Source organism: Ranitomeya imitator, chromosome 5, assembly GCF_032444005.1.
Source record: "Ranitomeya imitator isolate aRanImi1 chromosome 5, aRanImi1.pri, whole genome shotgun sequence".
In the NCBI taxonomy this organism is placed as follows: domain Eukaryota; kingdom Metazoa; phylum Chordata; class Amphibia; order Anura; family Dendrobatidae; genus Ranitomeya; species Ranitomeya imitator.
The window spans coordinates 22,512,862-22,534,606 of NC_091286.1; the positions used below are offsets into that span (position 1 = coordinate 22,512,862).

The window sequence follows — 21,745 nt, forward strand, 5'->3', positions numbered from 1 at the left end:
ACTCCAGCAGTAAACCCTGCTTAGGGAAGGACAGGGTAAAGGCTGGTCGATCCCCACTATAACTAAAGACAGATGGGATACACAAACAAGGGGAACACTTATCTTGAGTAGACTCATAGAGAAACACAGACGTCCTCCAAACACCAAAGAGGAAGATAGCCGACTGCTATAGCCCCAAGCCTCAACAGGGAAATGGAGATATCACTGGAAACTCCAGGCAGCAAGCTGGGAGTTATAAACACCCAGGTCCAGGTGTATCCATTAGAGCCAGGGTAGGTTGCCACTGGGTCCTAGAGTCAGAAGGACCAGGAAGAATTCTGCAAACTGCTGAGACCCTCTGCAGCATGATGCAGTGCGACGTTCTGCAGCCTCTGACACACCCATGACAGTCTCCTAACATTAGAAGTATAGGTTGGGCTGGTTTATGGGGCTGGTGATGGACCAGGGCTGCTGCTTTCTTAGAACCCTCCATGATGAAAACTCCAATAGCAACTTGAGACCACACAGCATTAATTCATTCATTAATACAATTCGCATGCTGCTTATTTCTTGGGAAATATATGTTAGTATTATTTGAGCACTTAATATGTCACCGTTATTTTAGCTCTATATGGCAGTATTATCTTTACACTATATGACAGTATCATCTTAGTAATATATAGCAGTTTATAGTAACACTACACGGTAGTATTATCCTAGCTATAGGTGGTGTTCTTATCTCAGCACTATATGGTGGTATTATCTTGACACTACATGGCACTATTATTTTAACATCCTTCCTGAAAATCCGGGAATAATGTGCCATCACAGGATGTGCCCAGCTGATTGTTGAGCTTGGGCAACATATTTTTCTTTTTATGCCACAAATATGATAAATAATATAAGAAAACTGACCTCACATCTGCCCCATAGACCTCATTTATCCAAAGTGTGTGACCAATAAAATGGCATTTTGGGTCCCAATACAAACTGCGCAATAAATGTAACTATTAAAAGTGAAGCTCCAATAATTAGTAAATTTGTTGCTTTTTTGTTTGTTCAACTTTCAGTAAAATAGTAACAAAAATATCGACTTTTTTCCCCCTGGAAACCATCAGCAAGCAGCTGACGTCTGATCTATAATTCTATGTGTTACAGGGACGTGCCGGCCGTCGTCCATCCAGGAGTCCAGAACGGTTAATAATCAGGTATTCGTGCCGCCTTGGAAGACCCCAATATTTTATACACCCACTATGATGGATGTTATGGTGCGTCCGCCCCGCTCACTGGATCTGTGGATTTCTCGCCACTTACAACAGACGCGATGAAATATCACAGAAACCATTTATTAAATACAAAAGAAAAAGTTTCCACATTCAGGATTTAGTTTAAAAACATTAAAAAACACAAATCCCATGCGCTACTGACGAGAGGGACGTACAAAACGCTATATACAGTATATGTACACCGGGCAGCTCGGATACAGTACCAGGGTACGGCTGGCAGCTGAGATACACTGATATGGTGCAAGGGAGAGCTTAGATACCATGACAAAGTACAGCTGACATCTTAGGTACACTGACATAGTACAGCTGAGAGCTTAGATACACTGACATACTGTAGTACAGCTGAGAGCTTAGATACACTGACATACTGTAGTACAGCTGACAGCTTAGGTACACTGACATAGTACAGCTGAGAGCTTAGATACACTGACATAGTACAGCTGAGAGTTTAGATACACTGACATACTGTAGTACAGCTGACAGCTCAGATACACTGACATAGTACAGCTGAGAGGTTAGATACACTGACATAGCACAGCTGAGAGCTTAGATACACTGACATAGCACAGCTGAGAGCTCAGATACACTGACATAGTACAGCTGAGAGCTTAGATACACTGACATAGTACAGCTGAGAGCTTAGATACACTGACATAGCACAGCTGAGAGCTTAGATACACTGACATAGTACAGCTGAGAGGTTAGATACACTGACATAGCACAGCTGAGAGCTTAGATACACTGACATAGCACAGCTGAGAGCTTAGATACACTGACATAGTACAGCTGAGAGGTTAGATACACTGACATAGTACAGCTGAGAGCTTGGATACACTGACATAGCACAGCTGAACGCATAGATACACTGATATAGTACAGCTGAGAGCTTAGATGCCATAACAAAGTACAGCTGACATCTTAGGTACACTGATATAGTATAGCTGACCGCTTAGATACACTGACATAGTACAGCTGAGAGCTTTGATACACTGACATAGTACAGCTGGGAGCTTAGATACACTGACATAGTACAGCTGAGAGCTTAGATACACTGACATAGTACAGCTGAGAGCTTAGATACACTGACATAGCACAGCCGAGAGCTTAGATACACTGACATAGTACAGCTGAGAGGTTAGATACACTGACATAGCACAGCTGAGAGCTTAGATACACTGACATAGCACAGCTGAGAGCTTAGATACACTGACATAGTACAGCTGAGAGGTTAGATACACTGACATAGTACAGCTGAGAGCTTGGATATACTGACATAGCACAGCTGAACGCATAGATACACTGATATAGTACAGCTGAGAGCTTAGATGCCATAACAAAGTACAGCTGACATCTTAGGTACACTGATATAGTATAGCTGACCGCTTAGATACACTGACATAGTACAGCTGAGAGCTTAGATACACTGACATAGTACAGCTGAGAGCTTAGATACACTGACATAGTACAGCTGAGAGCTTAGATACACTGACATAATACAGCTGAGAGCTTAGATACACGCTTGTAATACAGTTGACTGGTTAGATTCAACGCCATTGTGCAACTGACAGCTTAGATACATTTACACAGTTCAACTGTGAGCTTAGATGCACTGGCTATAATATAGATATGAATTTAGATACACTGCCATACTACAAGTGATAACTTAGATACATTAAAATTGTATACCTGTTTAGATGCACTACCATGGTTAAGCTGACAGCTTAGATACAATGCCAGTCTATCCGACAGCTTCGATACAATGTCAAAGTATACCTGACAGCTTGGATACAGTGCCATTATCTATCTGACAGCTTATATACGCTGCCATAGTGTATCTGTCAGCTTAGGTACAATGTCATAAAACAGCTGACAGATTAGATACAGCGCCATGGTCTATCTGACAGATTAGATACAGTGCCATGGTCTACCTGACAGCTGGGATATGATAGCTTGGATACAGTGCAATAGTACAGCAGACAGCTTAGATACACTAAATGTCCCTTCAGCTACAGAACTATAATAGAAAACCAGAATTGTAACGGGGGAAAAGTGCAAGATTCATGTTATACAAAAACCTCAGAAATTTACAAATTTTATTAAAATCCTGTCAAATCTGCACTTTTTCACGGTGTGAATCTGGCCTTAGATACACGGCTGTAGATCCCATGATAACTGCAGGCCACGGACGATCCCACACACCCTCGATTATATGTGGGAATGTTGGGCAGAACTGTAAACTCGCAACCAATCACAGCGCAGCTTTCACTTTATTAAAGCAACTTTAGAAGTGAAAGCTGCGCTGTAATAGGTTGCCATGCAGCCGCGGTGACGTCCAGGACAGGAGACTCTGCTGTGCTCGCATTGCTCCCGGCCTTCCTCACATCTCACCGCCTGGTACCAGACCGGACACATCCTCCATTGTGACCGCATCATATGACATTCACTCCACGCAAAGTTCATGGGAAAATGACTGTTCCCCAGCATCACCCAGTGACAGGAGCCGCCGCCTCCGCCATGGCCTCGTTCCAAACATATTCCAAAATGTAGACCCAGATCACAGAGAGAAGACCAGAGCAGCGACTGCATCTAATATAGACACAGGATAGGTTTATTTACAGCAGCTCAGCAGTCAGTATCACACAGGATAGGATTAGATACACGGCTCAGCAGTCAGTATCACACAGGATAGGATTAGATACACGGCTCAGCAGTCAGTATCACACAGGATAGGATTAGATACACGGCTCAGCAGTCAGTATCACACAGGATAGGATTAGATACACAGCTCAGCAGTCAGTATCACACAGGATAGGATTAGATACACAGCTCAGCAGTCAGTATCACACAGGATAGGATTAGATACACAGCTCAGCAGTCAGTATCACACAGGATAGGATTAGATACACAGCTCAGCAGTCAGTATCACACAGGATAGGATTAGATACACAGCTCAGCAGTCAGTATCACACAGGATAGGATTAGATACACAGCTCAGCAGTCAGTATCACACAGGATAGGATTAGATACACAGCTCAGCAGTCAGTATCACACAGGACAGGATTAGATACACGGCTCAGCAGACAGTATCATACAGGGTAGGATTAGATACACAGCTCAGCAGACAGTATCACATATGATAGAATTAGATACACGGCTCAGCAGACAGTATCACATAGAAATGGCTAAAACACTGCTGTATCTAATCTTATCATATGTGATACTGTGTCCTTAGCTGGTGTACCTAAGCCTTTCATGTGCGATACTCTCAAATCAGCTGGTGTATCTAAGCCTATATATGATTCTGACTGCTGAGCTGTGTATCTAATCATATCCTGAGTGTTACTGTCCCCTCAACTGACATATCTAAGCCTTTCGTGTGCAATACTGTTGTGTCATCCGGTATGTCTAAGCCTATCATGTATGATACAGTCATCTTAGCTGGTGTATGTGATCTCATTATGTGTGATACTATCTGCTGAGCTGTGTATCTACGCCTCTCATTTGAATCTATCTGCCGTCTCTAATCCTCTTGTGTGCTATTATCTGCTGTCTCTAAGCCTCTCGTGTTCTACTATCTGCTGTCTCTAAGCCTCTCGTGTGCTAATATCTGCTGTCTCTAAGCCTCTCGTGTGCTACTGTCTGCTGTCTCTAAGCCTCTCGTGTTCAACTATCTGCTGTCTCTAAGCCTCTCGTGTGCTACTATCTACTGTCTCTAAGCCTCCCGTGTTCTACTATCTGCTGTCTCTAAGCCTCTCGTGTGCTACTATCTACTGTCTCTAAGCCTCTCGGGTTCTACTATCTGCTGTCTCTAAGCCTCTCGTGTGCTACTATCTACTGTCTCTAAGCCTCTCGTGTGCTACTATCTACTGTCTCTAAGCCTCCCGTGTTCTACTATCTGCTGTCTCTAAGCCTCTCGTGTGCTACTATCTATTGTCTCTAAGCCTCTCGTGTGCTACTATCTGCTGTCTCTAAGCCTCCCGTGTTCTACTATCTGCTGTCTCTAAGCCTCTCGTGTGCTACTATCTGCTGTCTCTAAGCCTCTCGTGTGCTACTATCTACTGTCTCTAAGCCTCTCGTGTTCTACTATCTGCTGTTTCTAAGCCTCTCGTGTGCTACTATCTGCTGTCTCTAAGCCTCTCGTGTTCTACCTGCTGTCTCTAAGCCTCTCGTGTGCTAATATCTGCTGTCTCTAAGCCTCTCGTGTGCTACTGTCTGCTATCTCTAAGCCTCTCGTGTGCTACTATCTACTGTCTCTAAGCCTCCCGTGTTCTACTATCTGCTGTCTCTAAGCCTCTCGTGTGCTACTATCTACTGTCTCTAAGCCTCCCGTGTTCTACTATCTGCTGTCTCTAAGCCTCTCGTGTGCTACTATCTACGGTCTCTAAGCCTCTCGTGTGCTACTATCTACTGTCTCTAAGCCTCCCGTGTTCTACTATCTGCTGTCTCTAAGCCTCTCGTATGCTACTATCTATTGTCTCTAAGCCTCTCGTGTGCTACTATCTGCTGTCTCTAAGCCTCCCGTGTTCTACTATCTGCTGTCTCTAAGCCTCTCGTGTTCAACTATCTGCTGTCTCTAAGCCTCTCGTGTTCAACTATCTGCTGTCTCTAAGCCTCTCGTGTTCAACTATCTGCTGTCTCTAAGCCTCTCGTGTGCTACTATCTGCTGTCTCTAAGCCTCTCGTGTCCTATCTGCTGTCTCTAAGCCTCCCGTGTTCTACTATCTGCTGTCTCTAAGCCTCTTGTGTGCTACTATCTGCTGTCTCTAAGCCTCTCGTGTTCTACTATCTACTGTCTCTAAGCCTCTCGTGTGCTACTATCTGCTGTCTCTAAGCCTCTCGTGTTCTACTATCTACTGTCTCTAAGCCTCTCGTGTGCTACTATCTGCTGTATCTAAACCTCTCGTGTGCTACTATCTGCTGTCTCTAAGCCTCTCGTGTTCAACTATCTGCTGTCTCTAAGCCTCTCGTGTGCTACTATCTGCTGTCTCTAAGCCTCTCGTGTCCTATCTGCTGTCTCTAAGCCTCCCGTGTTCTACTATCTGCTGTCTCTAAGCCTCTTGTGTGCTACTATCTGCTGTCTCTAAGCCTCTCGTGTTCTACTATCTACTGTCTCTAAGCCTCTCGTGTGCTACTATCTGCTGTCTCTAAGCCTCTCGTGTTCTACTATCTACTGTCTCTAAGCCTCTCGTGTTCTACTATCTACTGTCTCTAAGCCTCTCGTGTGCTACTATCTGCTGTCTCTAAGCCTCTCGTGTTCTACTATCTACTGTCTCTAAGCCTCTCGTGTGCTACTATCTGCTGTATCTAAACCTCTCGTGTGCTACTATCTGCTGTCTCTAAGCCTCTCGTGTTCAACTATCTGCTGTCTCTAAGCCTCTCGTGTGCTACTATCTGCTGTCTCTAAGCCTCTCGTGTCCTATCTGCTGTCTCTAAGCCTCCCGTGTTCTACTATCTGCTGTCTCTAAGCCTCTTGTGTGCTACTATCTGCTGTCTCTAAGCCTCTCGTGTTCTACTATCTACTGTCTCTAAGCCTCTCGTGTGCTACTATCTGCTGTCTCTAAGCCTCTCGTGTTCTACTATCTACTGTCTCTAAGCCTCTCGTGTGCTACTATCTGCTGTATCTAAACCTCTCGTGTGCTACTATCTGCTGTCTCTAAGCCTCTCGTGTTCAACTATCTGCTGTCTCTAAGCCTCTCGTGTGCTACTATCTGCTGTCTCTAAGCCTCTCGTGTCCTATCTGCTGTCTCTAAGCCTCCCGTGTTCTACTATCTGCTGTCTCTAAGCCTCTTGTGTGCTACTATCTGCTGTCTCTAAGCCTCTCGTGTTCTACTATCTACTGTCTCTAAGCCTCTCGTGTGCTACTATCTGCTGTCTCTAAGCCTCTCGTGTTCTACTATCTACTGTCTCTAAGCCTCTCGTGTGCTACTATCTGCTGTATCTAAACCTCTCGTGTGCTACTATCTGCTGTCTCTAAGCCTCTCGTGTTCAACTATCTGCTGTATCTAAGCCTCTCGTGTGCTACTATCTGCTGTCTCTAAGCCTCTCGTGTTCAACTATCTGCTGTCTCTAAGCCTCTCGTGTGCTACTGTCTGCTGTATCTAAGCCTTTTGTGTGCTACTATCTGCTGTCTCTAAGCCTCTCGTGTGCTACTGTGTGCTGTATCTAAGCCTTTTGTGTGCTACTATCTGCTGTCTCTAAGCCTCTTGTGTGCTACTATCTGCTGTCTCTAAGCCTCTCATGTGCTACTATCTGCTGTATCTAAGCCTCTCGTGTGCTACTATCTGCTGTATCTAAGCTTCTCATTTGTGTTACTGTCTCCTAAACTGACGTAGAACTAACTTTAAATTTTATATTGGATTTAATCATCTTTTTTTTTGAGACAACAACCAAATGTGACAACCTGGAGGTCAGGCCTTTGGTCGCTCCATGACCCAGGGATGACTATTCCGAGTGGATGCCCTCCGGGTATCGCCTCTACTGCACATCTTGTACATTGCCATTGTTACGCGGGTTGTTGCATTATAATGACCGACATCTTTAAGCTAAAACGTTGCTTTATGATTGGTTGAGAGGCGTCTCAGCCGTGACATCACACCAATAAGATCGTGCATACTGGAGAGAGATGATGTGCCTTTATACACAGGGCCGTCTCCAGGTGTCTGGGGTTCTTTGGATGCCCTTGGGTCCTGCATCACTGACTATCAGCTTGACAACTGTCGAACACGTTTCCTCAGATTATAACCCACCCCTGCACCAGCAGCCCCCTTGGTGTCTGCCCAGGTTGGTTATAATGTCATCATAAAAATTTACTCTCCAAATTTTTGCAAAATTTTTAACAAAAGTCTGTTTGACAACAAATATAATTAATCTACGGGTCTGAACCACCAAACCGAGCACGATGTTCTGTCCTGTACCCCAGGACATAGGAATATCTCATATTTACAATAAGTAACACCAATAAAAATTCTGGATTTTTACTATCGAAAGTTCTTTTGGAAACACAGAACATTCCGACATGTTGGCTCCGACGTCCATGTGAATAATGGCTGATGGACTTGTGTCCCAAGGTTTGAGGATTCAATAAATGCTGAAGCCATCACTCACGACCCATGTAGGGTGATACCGAGCCGCACTCCACTTCATCATTGATTGTTGACTTTCTCGGAATTTCTCGGATCTCCTTTGCCTTCACCATTTGGTCCAAACACAAACATGGAAGACAAGGAATGGATATCTTGGGGGGGAGGAAGGTAGAATGGACGGCACCAAAACGTTTCTGAAAGTGAGTAGTGATACTGAGGTTACAATAACTCTGGGGGCAGCACGGAAAGTTCCATGGTTGTTGTAGGTTCCAGGCGACCAACCTGGTATCTGTCGACACATTACTGGTCTCCTGTATGTACATCCGCCATTGAGCGTCCTGCTGTGTGTTTCTCCATTTATTTGCAACTGTTCTAGAAAAAGACGTTTGCATGGAAAAATGTCCCTGACCAATTCGACATGATAGATGTCCTGGTTACAACTGCTGGGGAATGCCTTGTTCCTTATAGCCTGAAAATAAGAATATAAGAGGATTACTTTGGAAATGGGATGAATAGATACAGTAGATAGAGGAACTGTACTGCGGTCCCGGGAGACCGGGGGATGTCCTCAGGACACAGATATAGCTGAATATAACGGTGGAGCAGGGAGCCGACAGGTCCTTCCTCCACTGCTGAGGACAGAACGTCCTGCCAGGACCTTTGGGCCTCGTGGCTGGCAGGGGAGAATAGGAGCAGGACACGGGCAAGGGGAGTTGGGCGAGGCTATGGTACGGGTTTAGAATAACATAAAAATTGCCATGTGTGCCCCTTTTTCTTATCATTCAAACTTATGAGGTGTGACAAAACCATCGCCATGGGGCCTGCTGATGTATACAGGATAACCCCCTATATAAGACACTGGCCACCTACCTTGAGAGACTGTGAAAGAAGTGAAGCAGGGATATCATCAGAGACAAGCATGAAAAAGAGGAGAAAATAGGGAAACTGTGAATACAAGCAATGGAAATCAACCACTTACTCATGTAAGCCTATATATTGCTATATAAAAAGACAGATAATAGATAGATAGAAAATATATAGATAATAAATAGATAGGTAATAGATAGATAATGAATAGATAGATAAATAGACAGATAAATAATAGACAGATAATAGACTGATAGATAATATAGATAGATAAATAAATAGCTAATAGCCAGTTAGATAATAAATACATAATAAACAGATAGATAGATAGATACATAATAGATAGATACATAATAGATAGATAGATAGATAGACAATAGATATTCATGTTCACAATGTTATCTGTCTCGTCGTGATAGGATATTTAAAGGCGATTCATGTTGGATCAGAGCCGGCTGTGTGATGGCAGACAATAATATCTTTTTGTGAAACGTTCTGGAATTTCAGAGAAATCATAGTTAAAACCAGGGGTGGAGAACCTCAGGCCCCAGGGCCATTTGCGGCCCTCGATGACCTTTTATCAGGCCCCCGAGCAGATTCTCATGCAGGGACCGCATTCTTGGGCAGGGAGGTGTATTTTGATTATAACCAGCTCATTAGGTTCTTCTTGCTCTGTTAGCACACACATGCAGTGTTCACTACTGAACACTGAAGGTCATGCAATGAAAGATTACCTCCGACACCAGTGCCAGAGCCAGGATGTACTTTGTGGGCGGAGTTTGTACGGCCCCCGGTGGACGGTATAAATATCCAAATGGCCCTTGGCAGAAAAAAGATTCCCCACCCCTGGTTTAAAGTATCAGCCGTGGACAATAGGCAGAGACGAGACTAGCCCAGCGCCAATCATGGCCAGCTTTCACCAAACCTCTCCAGGTGACTAACAGGCGTCTAAAGGGTGTTTATTACCTGTCAGTCACCTGGAGCAGTGTGGAGAAAAGCCGGATTGGGTTGGCGCCGGACTGGTCTCTTCTCTGCCTTTAGTCCCAGCCATAAACTATGTTTTCTATGAAATGTATGAGGGTCTCAGTGAAAAATATACCTGGTTGTCATTACCAACATGGGACAGAATGGCCGGTGGTGCAGAGCCCACCGATACCAGCGCGGTCCTGTAATAGGAGCCACCGGGGTGACAAGTCCGCCCATGATATTTCTTTCCCCATCACCTGTGAGTGATATCATTGAGAAATGGAAGGAAGCGCAGCAACTCAAAGTAAAGACCCCGAAATGTTACATGGGCCAAGTGCTAGGGAGCAGAGGGCAGAAAAGTCACCACCGCTCTGCTGACCCCATAACTGCAGAGTCCAGACCTCTGGTATATCATCAGTACAAACACTGCACCCCCCAACATCAGTATTTGACCCCACAAATGCTCTTCTGGATGAAGGAGCAAAAATTCCCAGATGCCTCCAAAATCGTGCAGAAATCCCTCCCAGAGGAGCGGGAGCGGAATCTTTGAGTCAAGAAGTTGTTGAAGCTGAATAGGAATTGAGAAATTGTGACCACCAACATGGCAGCTATCACCGGTCCCTGGGAATATTACGGTGTCTCAGTCTGGGGTCTCATATCTTACGCGATTCGGAGAGAGCGCTGTTTGTGCTTCGTCTGAGAGAGATAATTACTTGAAGACTCCTTGTAATTAGCGGTAATCCGGTTATCAGCAGCATTAAGTAAAGTGCTAAAGTGCTGTCGCGTCACCGCGTGTTAATTGCCTTTCTTCCTATGCAGGAAAGTCACACACATAACGGGAACGGATCTCGGTTTACAGAGTTCATGGACTCCAATCCCGAGCGAGAAATGGAAAAACGTATCGAAGAGCGAATGTGGCAATGCTTCGTCAATTTTTAGGATAGAATCTATGGGAAGACGTGTCCTACCTCAGGGGGGCACTGTGACAGAGGGGACCTTTATGGACTCTCGGGGATGATGGGCATTGCTTTGGTCCTTTTTGTAGATTTGGACCCTATAAAGTGAGGAAAAGGAGGAGTGCACACACGGGGTCTGTAGTAATTATTATCCTTCTATATTATTTCTAAACACTTTTTTTCGTTGATTACTTTGTATCTCCGTTCATAATGCACCCACACACACAAATGATACACCATTTGGAAGGTAAACGTGCCCCTTTCAGCAAGAAAATAGCCAAACAAACCACACATCCACGATGTGATCACAAAATACAGTTTAAACATTAATTTTCATGAACCTGCAGTAAGGAAAAATGACCTGCAGGTGGCACAACACTACCCAAAGGACACTACCACAAAGCTGCTTACAGACATCACAAACAAATCCTAACATTTGCCTTGGGGGCTTTCCAAACTCCTTGCCCAGCCGATTTCAGGCACATTGGAGGATTGCACACTTCACTGCAGTCACATATGCAAACACATTTGTAAACATGCACTGCCTATTTAACCCCTTCACCCCAAAGCCTGTTTTTACCTAAGTGACAGGGCCAATTTTTACAATTCTGACCACTGTCACTTTATGAGATCATAACTCTGAAACGCTTCAACGGATCCTGGTGATTCTGACACTGTTTTCTCGTGACATATTGTACTTCATGATAGTGGTAAAACTTCTTCGATATGACTTGCATTTATTTGTGAAAAAAACAAAAATTTGTCGGAAATTATGAAAATTTAGCAATTTTCAAACTCTTAGTTTTTATGCCCTTAAATTAGAGAGTTATATCACATAATATAGTTAATAAACAACATTTCCCACATGTCTGCTTTACATCAGCACAATTTTGGAAACATAATTTTTTTTTGTTAGGGAGTTATAAGGGTTAAAAGTTGACCAGCGATTTCTCATTTTTGCAACAAAATTTGCAAAACCATTTTTTTTACGGACCACCTCACACTTGAAGTGACTTTGAGGGGTCTATATGACAAAAAATGCCCAAAAGTGACACCATTCTAAAAACTGCACCCCTCAAGGTACTCAAAACCACATTCAAAAAGTTTATTAACCCTTCAGGTGCTTCACAGGAATTTTTTGAATGTTTAAAAAAATTTGGGCACATGGCAGAGCTCGGAAGGGAAGGAGCGCCATTTGACTTTTCAATGCAAGATTTGCTGGAATTGAGATCGGAGCCCATGTCACGATTGGAGAGCCCCTGACGTGCCTAAACAGTGGAAACCCCCACAAGTGACACCATTTTGGAAAGTAGACCCCCTAAGGAACTAATCTAGATGTGTGGTGAGCACTTTGAACCTCCAAGTGCTTCACAGAAGTTTATAATGTAGAGCCGTAAAAAAAATTTCATATTCATTTTCATAAAAAATGATCTTTTTGCCCCAAATTTTTTATTTTCCCAAGGGTAACAGGATAAATTGGACCCCAAAAGTTGTTGTGCAATTTGTCCTGAGTACGCTGATACTTCATATATGGGGATAAACCACTGTTTGAGGGCAATTTGGGCGCATGGCAGAGCTCGGAAGGGAAGGAGTGCCATTTGACTTTTCAATGCAAAATTGGCTGGAATTGAGATCGGATGCCATGTCGCATTTGGAGAGCCCCTGACGTGCCTTAACAGTGGAAACCCCCCACAAGTGACCCCATTTTGGAAAGAAGACCCCCTAAGGAACTTATCTAGATGTGTGGTGAACACTTTTAACCCCCAATTGTTTCACTAAAGTTTAGAATGTAGCATTGTGAAAATTAAAAAATCATTTTTTCTTTCCACAAAATGATGTTTTAGCCCGCAATTTTTTTTTTCCCAAGGGTAACAGGAGAAATTGGACCACAAATGTTATTGTCCAATTTGTCCTGAGTACGCTGATACCCCATATGTGGGGGGGGACCACCGTTTGAGTGCATGGCAGAGCTCGGAAGGGAAGGAGCGCCGTTTGAAATGCAGACTTAGATGGAATGGTCTGCAGGTGTCATGTTGCATTTGCAGAGCCCCTGATGTACCTAAACAGTAGAAACCCACCACAAGTGACCCCATATTGGAAACTAGACCCCCCAAGGAACTTATCTAGATGTGTTGTGAGAGCTTTGAACCAACAAGTGTTTCACTACAGTTTATAACGCAGAGCCGTGAAAATAAAAAAAAAATTTTTTTCCACGAAAATGATATTTTAGCCCCCACGTTTTTATTTTCCCAAGGGTAACAGGACAAATTGGACCCCAAAAGTTGTTGTCCAACTTGTCCTGAGAACGCTGATACCCCATATGTTGGGGGGAACCACTGTTTGGGCGCACAGTAGAACTCGGAAGGGAAGGAGCACTGTTTTACTTTTTCAAAGCAGAATTGGCTGGAATTGAGATCGGACGCCATGTCGCGTTTGGAGAGCCCCTGATGTGCCTGAACAGTGGAAACTCCCCAATTATAAATGAAACCCTAACCCCAACCCTAACCCTAGCCCCAACCCCAACCCTAACCCTAGCCCTAACCCTAGCCCTAGCCCTAACCCTAACCCTAATGGGAAAATGGAAATAAATACATTTTTTTACATTTTATTATTTTTCCCTAACTAAGGGGGTGATGAAGGGGGGTTTGATTTACTTTTATAGTGGGTTTTTTAGCTGATTTTTATGATTGGCAGCCGTCACACACTAAAAGACGCTTTTTATTGCAAAAAATATTTTTTGCATCACCACATTTTGAGAGCTATAATTTATCCATATTTTGGCCCACAGAGTCATGTGAGATCTTGTTTTTTGCGGGACGAGTTGACGTTTTTTTTGGTACCATTTTCGGGCAGATGACATTTTTTGATCGCTTTTTATTCCGATTTTTGGGAGGCGGAATGAACAAAAAACAGCAATTCCTGAAATTCTTTTAGGGGGGGCGTTTATACCGTTCCACGTGTGGTAAAATGGATAAAGCAGCTTTATTCTTCAGGTCAGTACGATTACAGCGATACCTCATATCATTTTTTTATGTTTTGGCGCTTTTACACAATAAAAACTATTTTATATAAAAAAATAATTGTTTTTGCATCGCTTTATTCTGAGAGCTATAACTTTTTTATTTTTCTGCTAATGATGCTGTATGGCGGCTTTTTTTTTTGCGGGACAAGATGACGCTTTCAGCGGTGCCATGGTTATTTATATCCGTCGTTTTGATCGCGTGTTATTCCACTTTTTGTTCGCCTGTATGATAATAAAGCAATGTTTTTTGCCTTTTTTATTTTTGCGGTGTTCACTGAAGGGGTTAACTAGTGGGATAGTTTTATAGAGCGGGTCGTCACGGACGCGGCGATACCAAATATGTGTACTTTTATTGTTTTTTTTAATTTACATAAATAAATGGATTTACTGGGAAATGTTTTTTTTTTTTTTATTTGGGGATTTTTTAATTTATTTTTTTATACATTCTATTTTTTTTTTACTTTCTACCATTGTCCCAGGGTGGGACATCACTGTATTAGATCAGATCGTTAATCTGACACTGTGCATAGCACTCTGTCAGATCAACGATCTGACAGGCAGTTTAGCTAGCTTTCCGGCGCCTGCTCTCAGCAACTCTCAGCAGGCGCCGGCTAGCCATGTCATTTCATGACCCGGAAGGAGTCCGGCGGCCATCTTGGATCCGGGGACTCCTTCCGGGTCACCGGAGCAACGCGATCTCATTGCGTTGCTCCGGTGGGAGAGCGCAGGGAGCCCCCGTCCCTGCACGATCCCCCTCTATGCCGCTGTCACTACTGACAGCGGCATCAGAGGGGTTAAATGCCCGCGATCGGCGATAGCGCCGATCGTGGGCATTGCTGCGGGGTGTCAGCTGTCATATACAGCTGACACCCGTGCACCCGATCACCGCGGCGCTCAGCGCGAGACCGCGGTGATCGGTGCGCCGTACTAGTACTGCTGCTGGCACAAATGCAGTGCTGGCAGCGCAGTACTAGTACGGCGCAAGGCGCGAAGGGGTTAATTGCACACTTGCTCCGTTTATACTCCACCGGCACCGACACACACAAATGATAGACCATTTTAAAGGTCAAATTACCTGCAGGTGGCATTTGCTTTGGGGTCTTTCCAGCTTGCCAAAGTGCTTGCCCAGAGTATTTCAGGCACATTGGAGGATTGCACACTTCACTACAGGTGAGTCACATATGCAAACACATTTGCAAACATGCACTGCTTTTTCGGTGATTACTTCGCCCCACACACACAAATAATACACCATTTGAAAGGTAAACTTGCCCTTCAGTAAGAAAAGACACAAACCACACATTCATGATTTGATCAATAAATACAGTTTAAACATTCATTTTCAGAAACCTGCAGAAAAAAACAATAACCTACAGGTGGCACCACAACCTCAAGACATTTTTTTTAGCCTCTACTTATCAAACCAATTTATTGTATTACCAATCTACATATATAAATACCTCTCTGTGTTCATCATCTCATTAAATACATTAACATTTGACCAGCTTGATTTTCCTGAAATTGTCTGCGCCACCGACAACCAATGTGCGAAATTTTCACATGGGCCAACTAGTTATTATTATTATTATTATTATTTTGAGGTCTGGAATACTTTTACTTTGGGGTCCAGTCTGAATTTCTTTGGGTTTTTACTTATTTTGGGGTCCATAGTGATTTTGAGGTTGGGGGTCTTCTTTTTTTGTTAGGGTTTAATCTGAATTTACTTTTGGGGTCTGAGTGTAAGGTATGTATTCATTGTGGGATCCGTATTTATTTTGAGGTCTGGGGTCCATTCATTTTAGGGTCTGGTCTAAAGTCTATATTTATTTGCATGTCTGGTGTGGGGTCTGTATTCATATTTGGATTCTGCATTTTGGAGTTAGGGGGTCTGCATTTATTCTGCGGCCATAGTTTGAGGTTTGTACTGTTTTTGAGATCTGATCACTCAGGATTCTCATAATCTCTCTCAAAAGTAGTAATATTATAGGTTAGTAGGAAGAACAGCTCCGGAGCACAAACTGCTAATCCAGTGAGTGTTATACTGTGAATGCCAACAGAATCTATGAGTTTCTTGAAGCTTTAGTAATCTTAATAATTTATTTTTGTATAGCGCTAACATATTCTGCAGCGCTTTCCAGTTTGCACACATTATCATCGCTGTCCCCGTTGGGGCTCACAATCTAGATTCCCTATCAGTATGTCTTTGGAATGTGGGAGGAAATCAGAGAACCACTGAGCCACCGTGCTGCCCTTTAACATTTATCACCGGACTACAAGTCCCAGAATTCTGGGACTTGCGCTCTTTTCACAGTCGGGATGGCGGTATTCTGCCTGCAAAAAGATGCTGGAAAACATTTCTTTAAAGAATTAATCTCCTGACGTACCTTCTCTTAGATTTATTGTCATGACAACCAACAAGGATAAAACAGTGTAAAATTAGATCTCTATGTTTGGTGGATCTCGTCCCCCCGCTCCGGAGCTGGGCGGCAGCGAATAATTCCCAGCACTGATGTCAGAGACGGGATGTTACAGAACCCGCAGGAATGAGAAATACCAAAAAAAATAAAGCCGAGGCTAAAAACTAAGACTTACCTCCAACTAGATTACGATATGTCCAAACTCGTCAATTTATTGCGGAGAGGGTCCTTCCGCTGAGGACCCCCAGTAACCTCAAAAAATGCCTTCCTAGGATGCAGCGGGGTCACACATGTTCACCCCTTTAATTACTGCCCATCCAGCAGCCACTGGTCTACCATTTCCTTATGGTCGTGTTCATCCTGAGCCTCCTGATGGGCCTTAAACTCTAGAGCTCTTCTGCACTCACTACTGTTACTCTCCAGTGCCTTATAAATTCCTGCACCAGTCCCCAAAATTACCAGCTGCAATGTCCTCATCAAAACCCAGAAATATCAGAGAAATTATCCCTCCAATTCCTCCATAAGTGATGGGTTTATGCACATAACTACAGACTAGAGCAGCTGGCATAGGAAAACAATGAGCCATAGAATTCTACACAAAGAATGTAAAGAAAACAAAAAGAATTCTTATTAAATAAATAAATAAATAGAACCCCCAGCAGAAAAGAAACTGGAGTAATAATAATACTAAAACAGGAATGGAGTGAATAGAATAAATGAATGAATAAACAGAATACAATGTGTTTTATAAAAAATAGTTATGAATATTAAAACTATTCCTGACAGCAGCCACCACTAGGAGGAGCTCCTGCTTACATATTTATAAAGCTAAAATTGAGTGCAATGGAAATTATTAGTTTGTAAGCTGTGAGCTCCGCCTAGAGGTGGTTGTATAAATCTGTGTGTAGTGAACTATTTTATTATAAAAATACAAAACTTACAATAAACAGCAAAAATCAAAACCCCAGCAAAAGCAACTGTCCGAGTCCAACATTATCCCCCCAGTCCAAAGCAAAGTCCGAGTCCAGCATAACAGCCCCCAGTCAAAGCAACCCCGCAAAAGAAAACAAACTGCCTTCTTCTTTCTCAGAGAAGCTTCCTCCATCTTTCTTTCTTGTTGTTTTCTGTCCTTTACTTGTCTTTTCACTTTATGATTCTCCAGATCTCCTCCTCCCCAGGTTACATCACCCAAGGAGAGAAGAAACATTTTATTAATACCCATACACACTTCATAGCAAACCTAACAAAGAAAACTCTGGTCCATCGCCCAAAAAGAAACACTATAGCCACCTGGCTTAAACACATCTATCTAAAACACACAATTTTTTTTTTCCCCTTTTTTTCCTTTTTACACAGCAAATACAACCATAAACAACCTACCACCAAACCCCTCCCTCCCACCACAAAAAAACACCCACACAATACAAAAATAACCTCACCAAGGAACTCATAACCTCTTGCTTACAAGACAGGTGCTTTAACCCTGAAAGCGACAGGATCATCACCTTACATTACAATACTACATAACTCTCTATATACAACACTTACCCAGAGCCAGGATTGGTGCCTGTAAGCCCTATATCAGTAATTCACTTCTGCAAAACAAAAATCTGATCGTGAAAAGCCCCAGCCCGCCACCGGGAAACCGGAGATGACAGGCTTCTACCCTAGCAATCCTTACTCTACCAGCCGACCCTACCTGTCTAGACATCTGCCCCTATTTATCTACCTACCTTTCCCTGTCTCTCCCTGCCTGACCCTACTACCCTACCTAACTCACCGCGTGCCTACCTAACTGTCCCTGGGCTGTCCCTGTCCTGTCCCTAACTATCTACCTGTCCCTACTGAGGCTATCTACCTGTCCCTATCACTTACCTGCTTATCTAAGCCCTAGGTACATTAAATGAGAACCCTCTCCAGAGAAGAGAGGCCCTCGCTGCACCTAGCCTGTCATACTCCAGAGAGCGCACCTTCACCAGGGCACCCAGAATGTTCCTAACAACCTCGTCCCGGGGGAGGATTTTCTGCTGAGTTGACACTAAGCACCGTGCGTTCCACGTGTAAAACCTGACGACTAAACTGACTAGAAATAAAGTGCCCCGATCTCGGCCACCCAGGGATCCGAATGCCCCATACGCCCACTCCGCATAGGAAAGGTGTGCCAGCCGAGGCCAGCCTATGGAAGCACCTACCCTGTTGTAGACCCCTGTATTAAAAGGACACTGAAGGAGGAAGTGCTCCATGCTTTCCAGCGTGTCGCAACACCCCTCACGGGGACAACCCCGATCATCGGAGTTCCTACACTTCAGGTTGTCCCTTACGTACAGTTTCCCATGGAAGCAGCGCCAAGCCAAGTCCCAAAACTTCAAGGGGACCCGTGTAGAATTCAATAACCTCAGCCCACCCTCCAGATCCCGACTTGGGCAATCTTTGAGCACCAGAGGCTTCTGGAAATGGGTCAACAGAACCCTCCTGTCAAGGAATTTCCTCGACATGGTCCTGATCTCCCACATTCCCAGACCCCACCGGCGGATCACCTTCAGAACCGGGGTAGCGTAAGCCGGGAGATGCCCGTGCGGTGTGCGCAGGTCCTTCACTTGCCCTCCTGTCTCCCATTCCTGGAAGAAGGGCCGAAGCCATCCCCTGCAGGAGAATACCCACGGAGGAGCCCTCTCTGACCAGAGGTTGGCGATGTTAGTCTTGACAAAAGTGTTTATTAGAAACACCACTGGGTTGACCATACCCAACCCTCCTAGTCTCCTTGTGCGATATGTGACCTCCCGCTTGACTAGGTTCAGCCTATTTCCCCATAACATCTGGAAAAACAGGCTGTAGACCCGTGTCCAGAGCGGCTCTGGCAACATGCAGACGCTGCCCAGGTATATTAACAAGGGTAGCAAAAAACCCTTAACCAGGCTAACCCTTTCCCTCAGGGTCAAAGACCAACCCTTCCATTGGTCCACCTTCTGGGCGGCAATCTTAAGTCTGCCCTCCCAATTTTGCTGGGGGTAGTCCCCAGGGCCAAATTCGATGCCTAGGATTTTTGCCAATGCCTGGGGCTCTGGAAGAGTGTCCGGGAGACCAAAACTAGGGTCTCCCCCTCCCAGCCAGAGACTCTCACACTTTTCCTGATTAATTCTGGACCCAGAAGCCTCCGAGTAGCGATCAACCTCAGACATGACCCACTCCGCCTCCTCACCCGAGGACACGAAAAGGGAGACGTCATCGGCATACGCTACCACCCTCAGAGTGGCTTCCGGGGCCACCTGGTCCATCCTGACTCCCGCCAACGGCCCACGCTCAATCCTCCTTAAAAGGGGATCTATCGTGAACACGTATAACAGCGGGCTCAATGGACAGCCCTGGCGGACCCCAGACCCAACCTCAAAAGGGCGGCCAGACCAACCATTCACGAGCGGGAAAGTCTCTGCCCCCGCGTACAAGATCTTTAGCCAATTTACAAACCCCCCAGGCAGACCGTACCTCAGAAGGACGGACCAGAGGTACTCATGGTTAACCCGATCAAAAGCCTTCGCCTGGTCTAAGGACAGCAAGTACCCCTTCCAGTGACCTGCCCTGCCCTGCTCCACTGCCTCTCGGACACCGAGCACAGCACTAAACGTACTGTGGCCTGGAACAGAGCAGTGCTGGGCCCCCGAAAGGAGCCGGGGTGCAAACTTCACCAGCCGTTTGAACAGCACCTTTGCCAGAACCTTCCGGTCCGTATTGAGAAGCGCTATGGGACGCCAATTCTCAATACGGGACGGGTCCTTACCCTTTGACAGGATAATCAGGGCAGACTGCCTCATCGACTGGGAAAGAGCGCCCGAGGAGAGACACTCGTTAAACACCTCAGTCAAGAGAGGGACCAAGGAGTCCCTAAAGGTCTTATAAAACTCGGATGTTAAGCCATCCGGACCTGGCGATTTCTTAGGCCGAAGCCCATCAATGGCCAGTCGCACTTCCTCTTCCCTGATTGGTTCTGTCAAAACGTGAAGCGAGGGGTCATCCCCTGGCTCAGGGACGGCCTCGGCCAGGAAAGCCGACATCACGTTCCGATCCAGATCCCTCTTCCCCAAGAGGTGTGAGTAGAAAGATCTGATCACCTCCAGGATCCCTGATTTGGATCTTTTCAGGGAACCCGTATCGTCGACCAAACCTGTCACCACCTTACAACTCACTGACATCTTACAGTTTCTGTAGGGGTCAGGCGAGCGGTACCTCCCGAAATCCCTCTCAAAAACCAAAGATGTGTGCCTATCGTACTGACACCTCTTGAGTAAAGACTTCACTCTGGAGATCTCCTCACGGTCACCTCCAGCCGAGACGAGATGTTCGAGTTTCCTCCTCAGTTCCTGACACAGGCGGTACCTGCACAGGCTCCTGAGGCTCGAGAGCTGGCGGAAGAAACTCGCAACCCGATCTTTGAACATCTCCCACCACTCTGACTTATCGCTACAGAGATCCAAAAGCGGTACCTGGCTCTGAAGAAAGTCCTCAAAGGATTGTCTTATCTCTGCTTCTTCCAAGAGGGACGAATTCAGCTTCCATAATCCCCTTCCCATCCGAGGGGTTTCTGAAACATTCAGAGAAAAAGAAATCAGACAGTGATCGGAGAACTCCACCTCAACAACGGACACTGCTGAAGAGATGGCTTCCTCCTATAAAAAAACCTGTCTATCCTAGACCTACAATTACCTCTATGAAAGGTGAAACCACAGTGACCTGGGGTGTGCCGGATGTGGACATCCACCAGGCGAGCGTCACTAGCTATGCTATTAAGAGTATTACTATCATAAGCCAGCCGGTCAATGGAGCCTCCCCTATCACGAAGCCTTGTGACAGTGTTAAAGTCACCTCCAAAGACCACCTGCCGACTGGTAAAAAGATAGGGCTTAATCTTCAGGAAGAGACATTTACGGTCCCACTTTGACTGCGGACCATAGATGTTAATGAGCCGAAGCTCCTGTCCCCTCATGAAGACGTCTAAGACCAGGCACCTCCCCATTTCTACCTCGATAACTCTCCGGCATTCAACCGATGCAGTCTTAAAAGGGACTGCCACCCCGCTACACGGCTCGGCCGCAAGAGACCAGTACGAAGACCCGCACCTCCACTCGCTCTTCGCCTTGCGTATGGCCCCCATATCCGTAAGCCTGGTCTCCTGCAAA

The 21,745-nt window shown here is 45.0% G+C and overlaps 1 protein-coding gene across 1 annotated transcript in view; it reads right to left on the reverse strand.

Annotated features, from left to right (window-relative positions):
- Nucleotides 1-1,309: 1,309 nt before the first annotated feature.
- The window catches only part of STUM (stum, mechanosensory transduction mediator homolog), a 94,179-nt gene continuing 73,743 nt past the window's right edge, over nucleotides 1,310-21,745 (reverse strand). Inside the window, exon 3 of the mRNA XM_069768399.1 lies at nucleotides 1,310-8,815. Coding sequence (XP_069624500.1) covers nucleotides 8,781-8,815 — 35 coding nt within the window. The 3' untranslated portion in view covers nucleotides 1,310-8,780. The remainder of the gene's footprint in view (nucleotides 8,816-21,745) is intronic.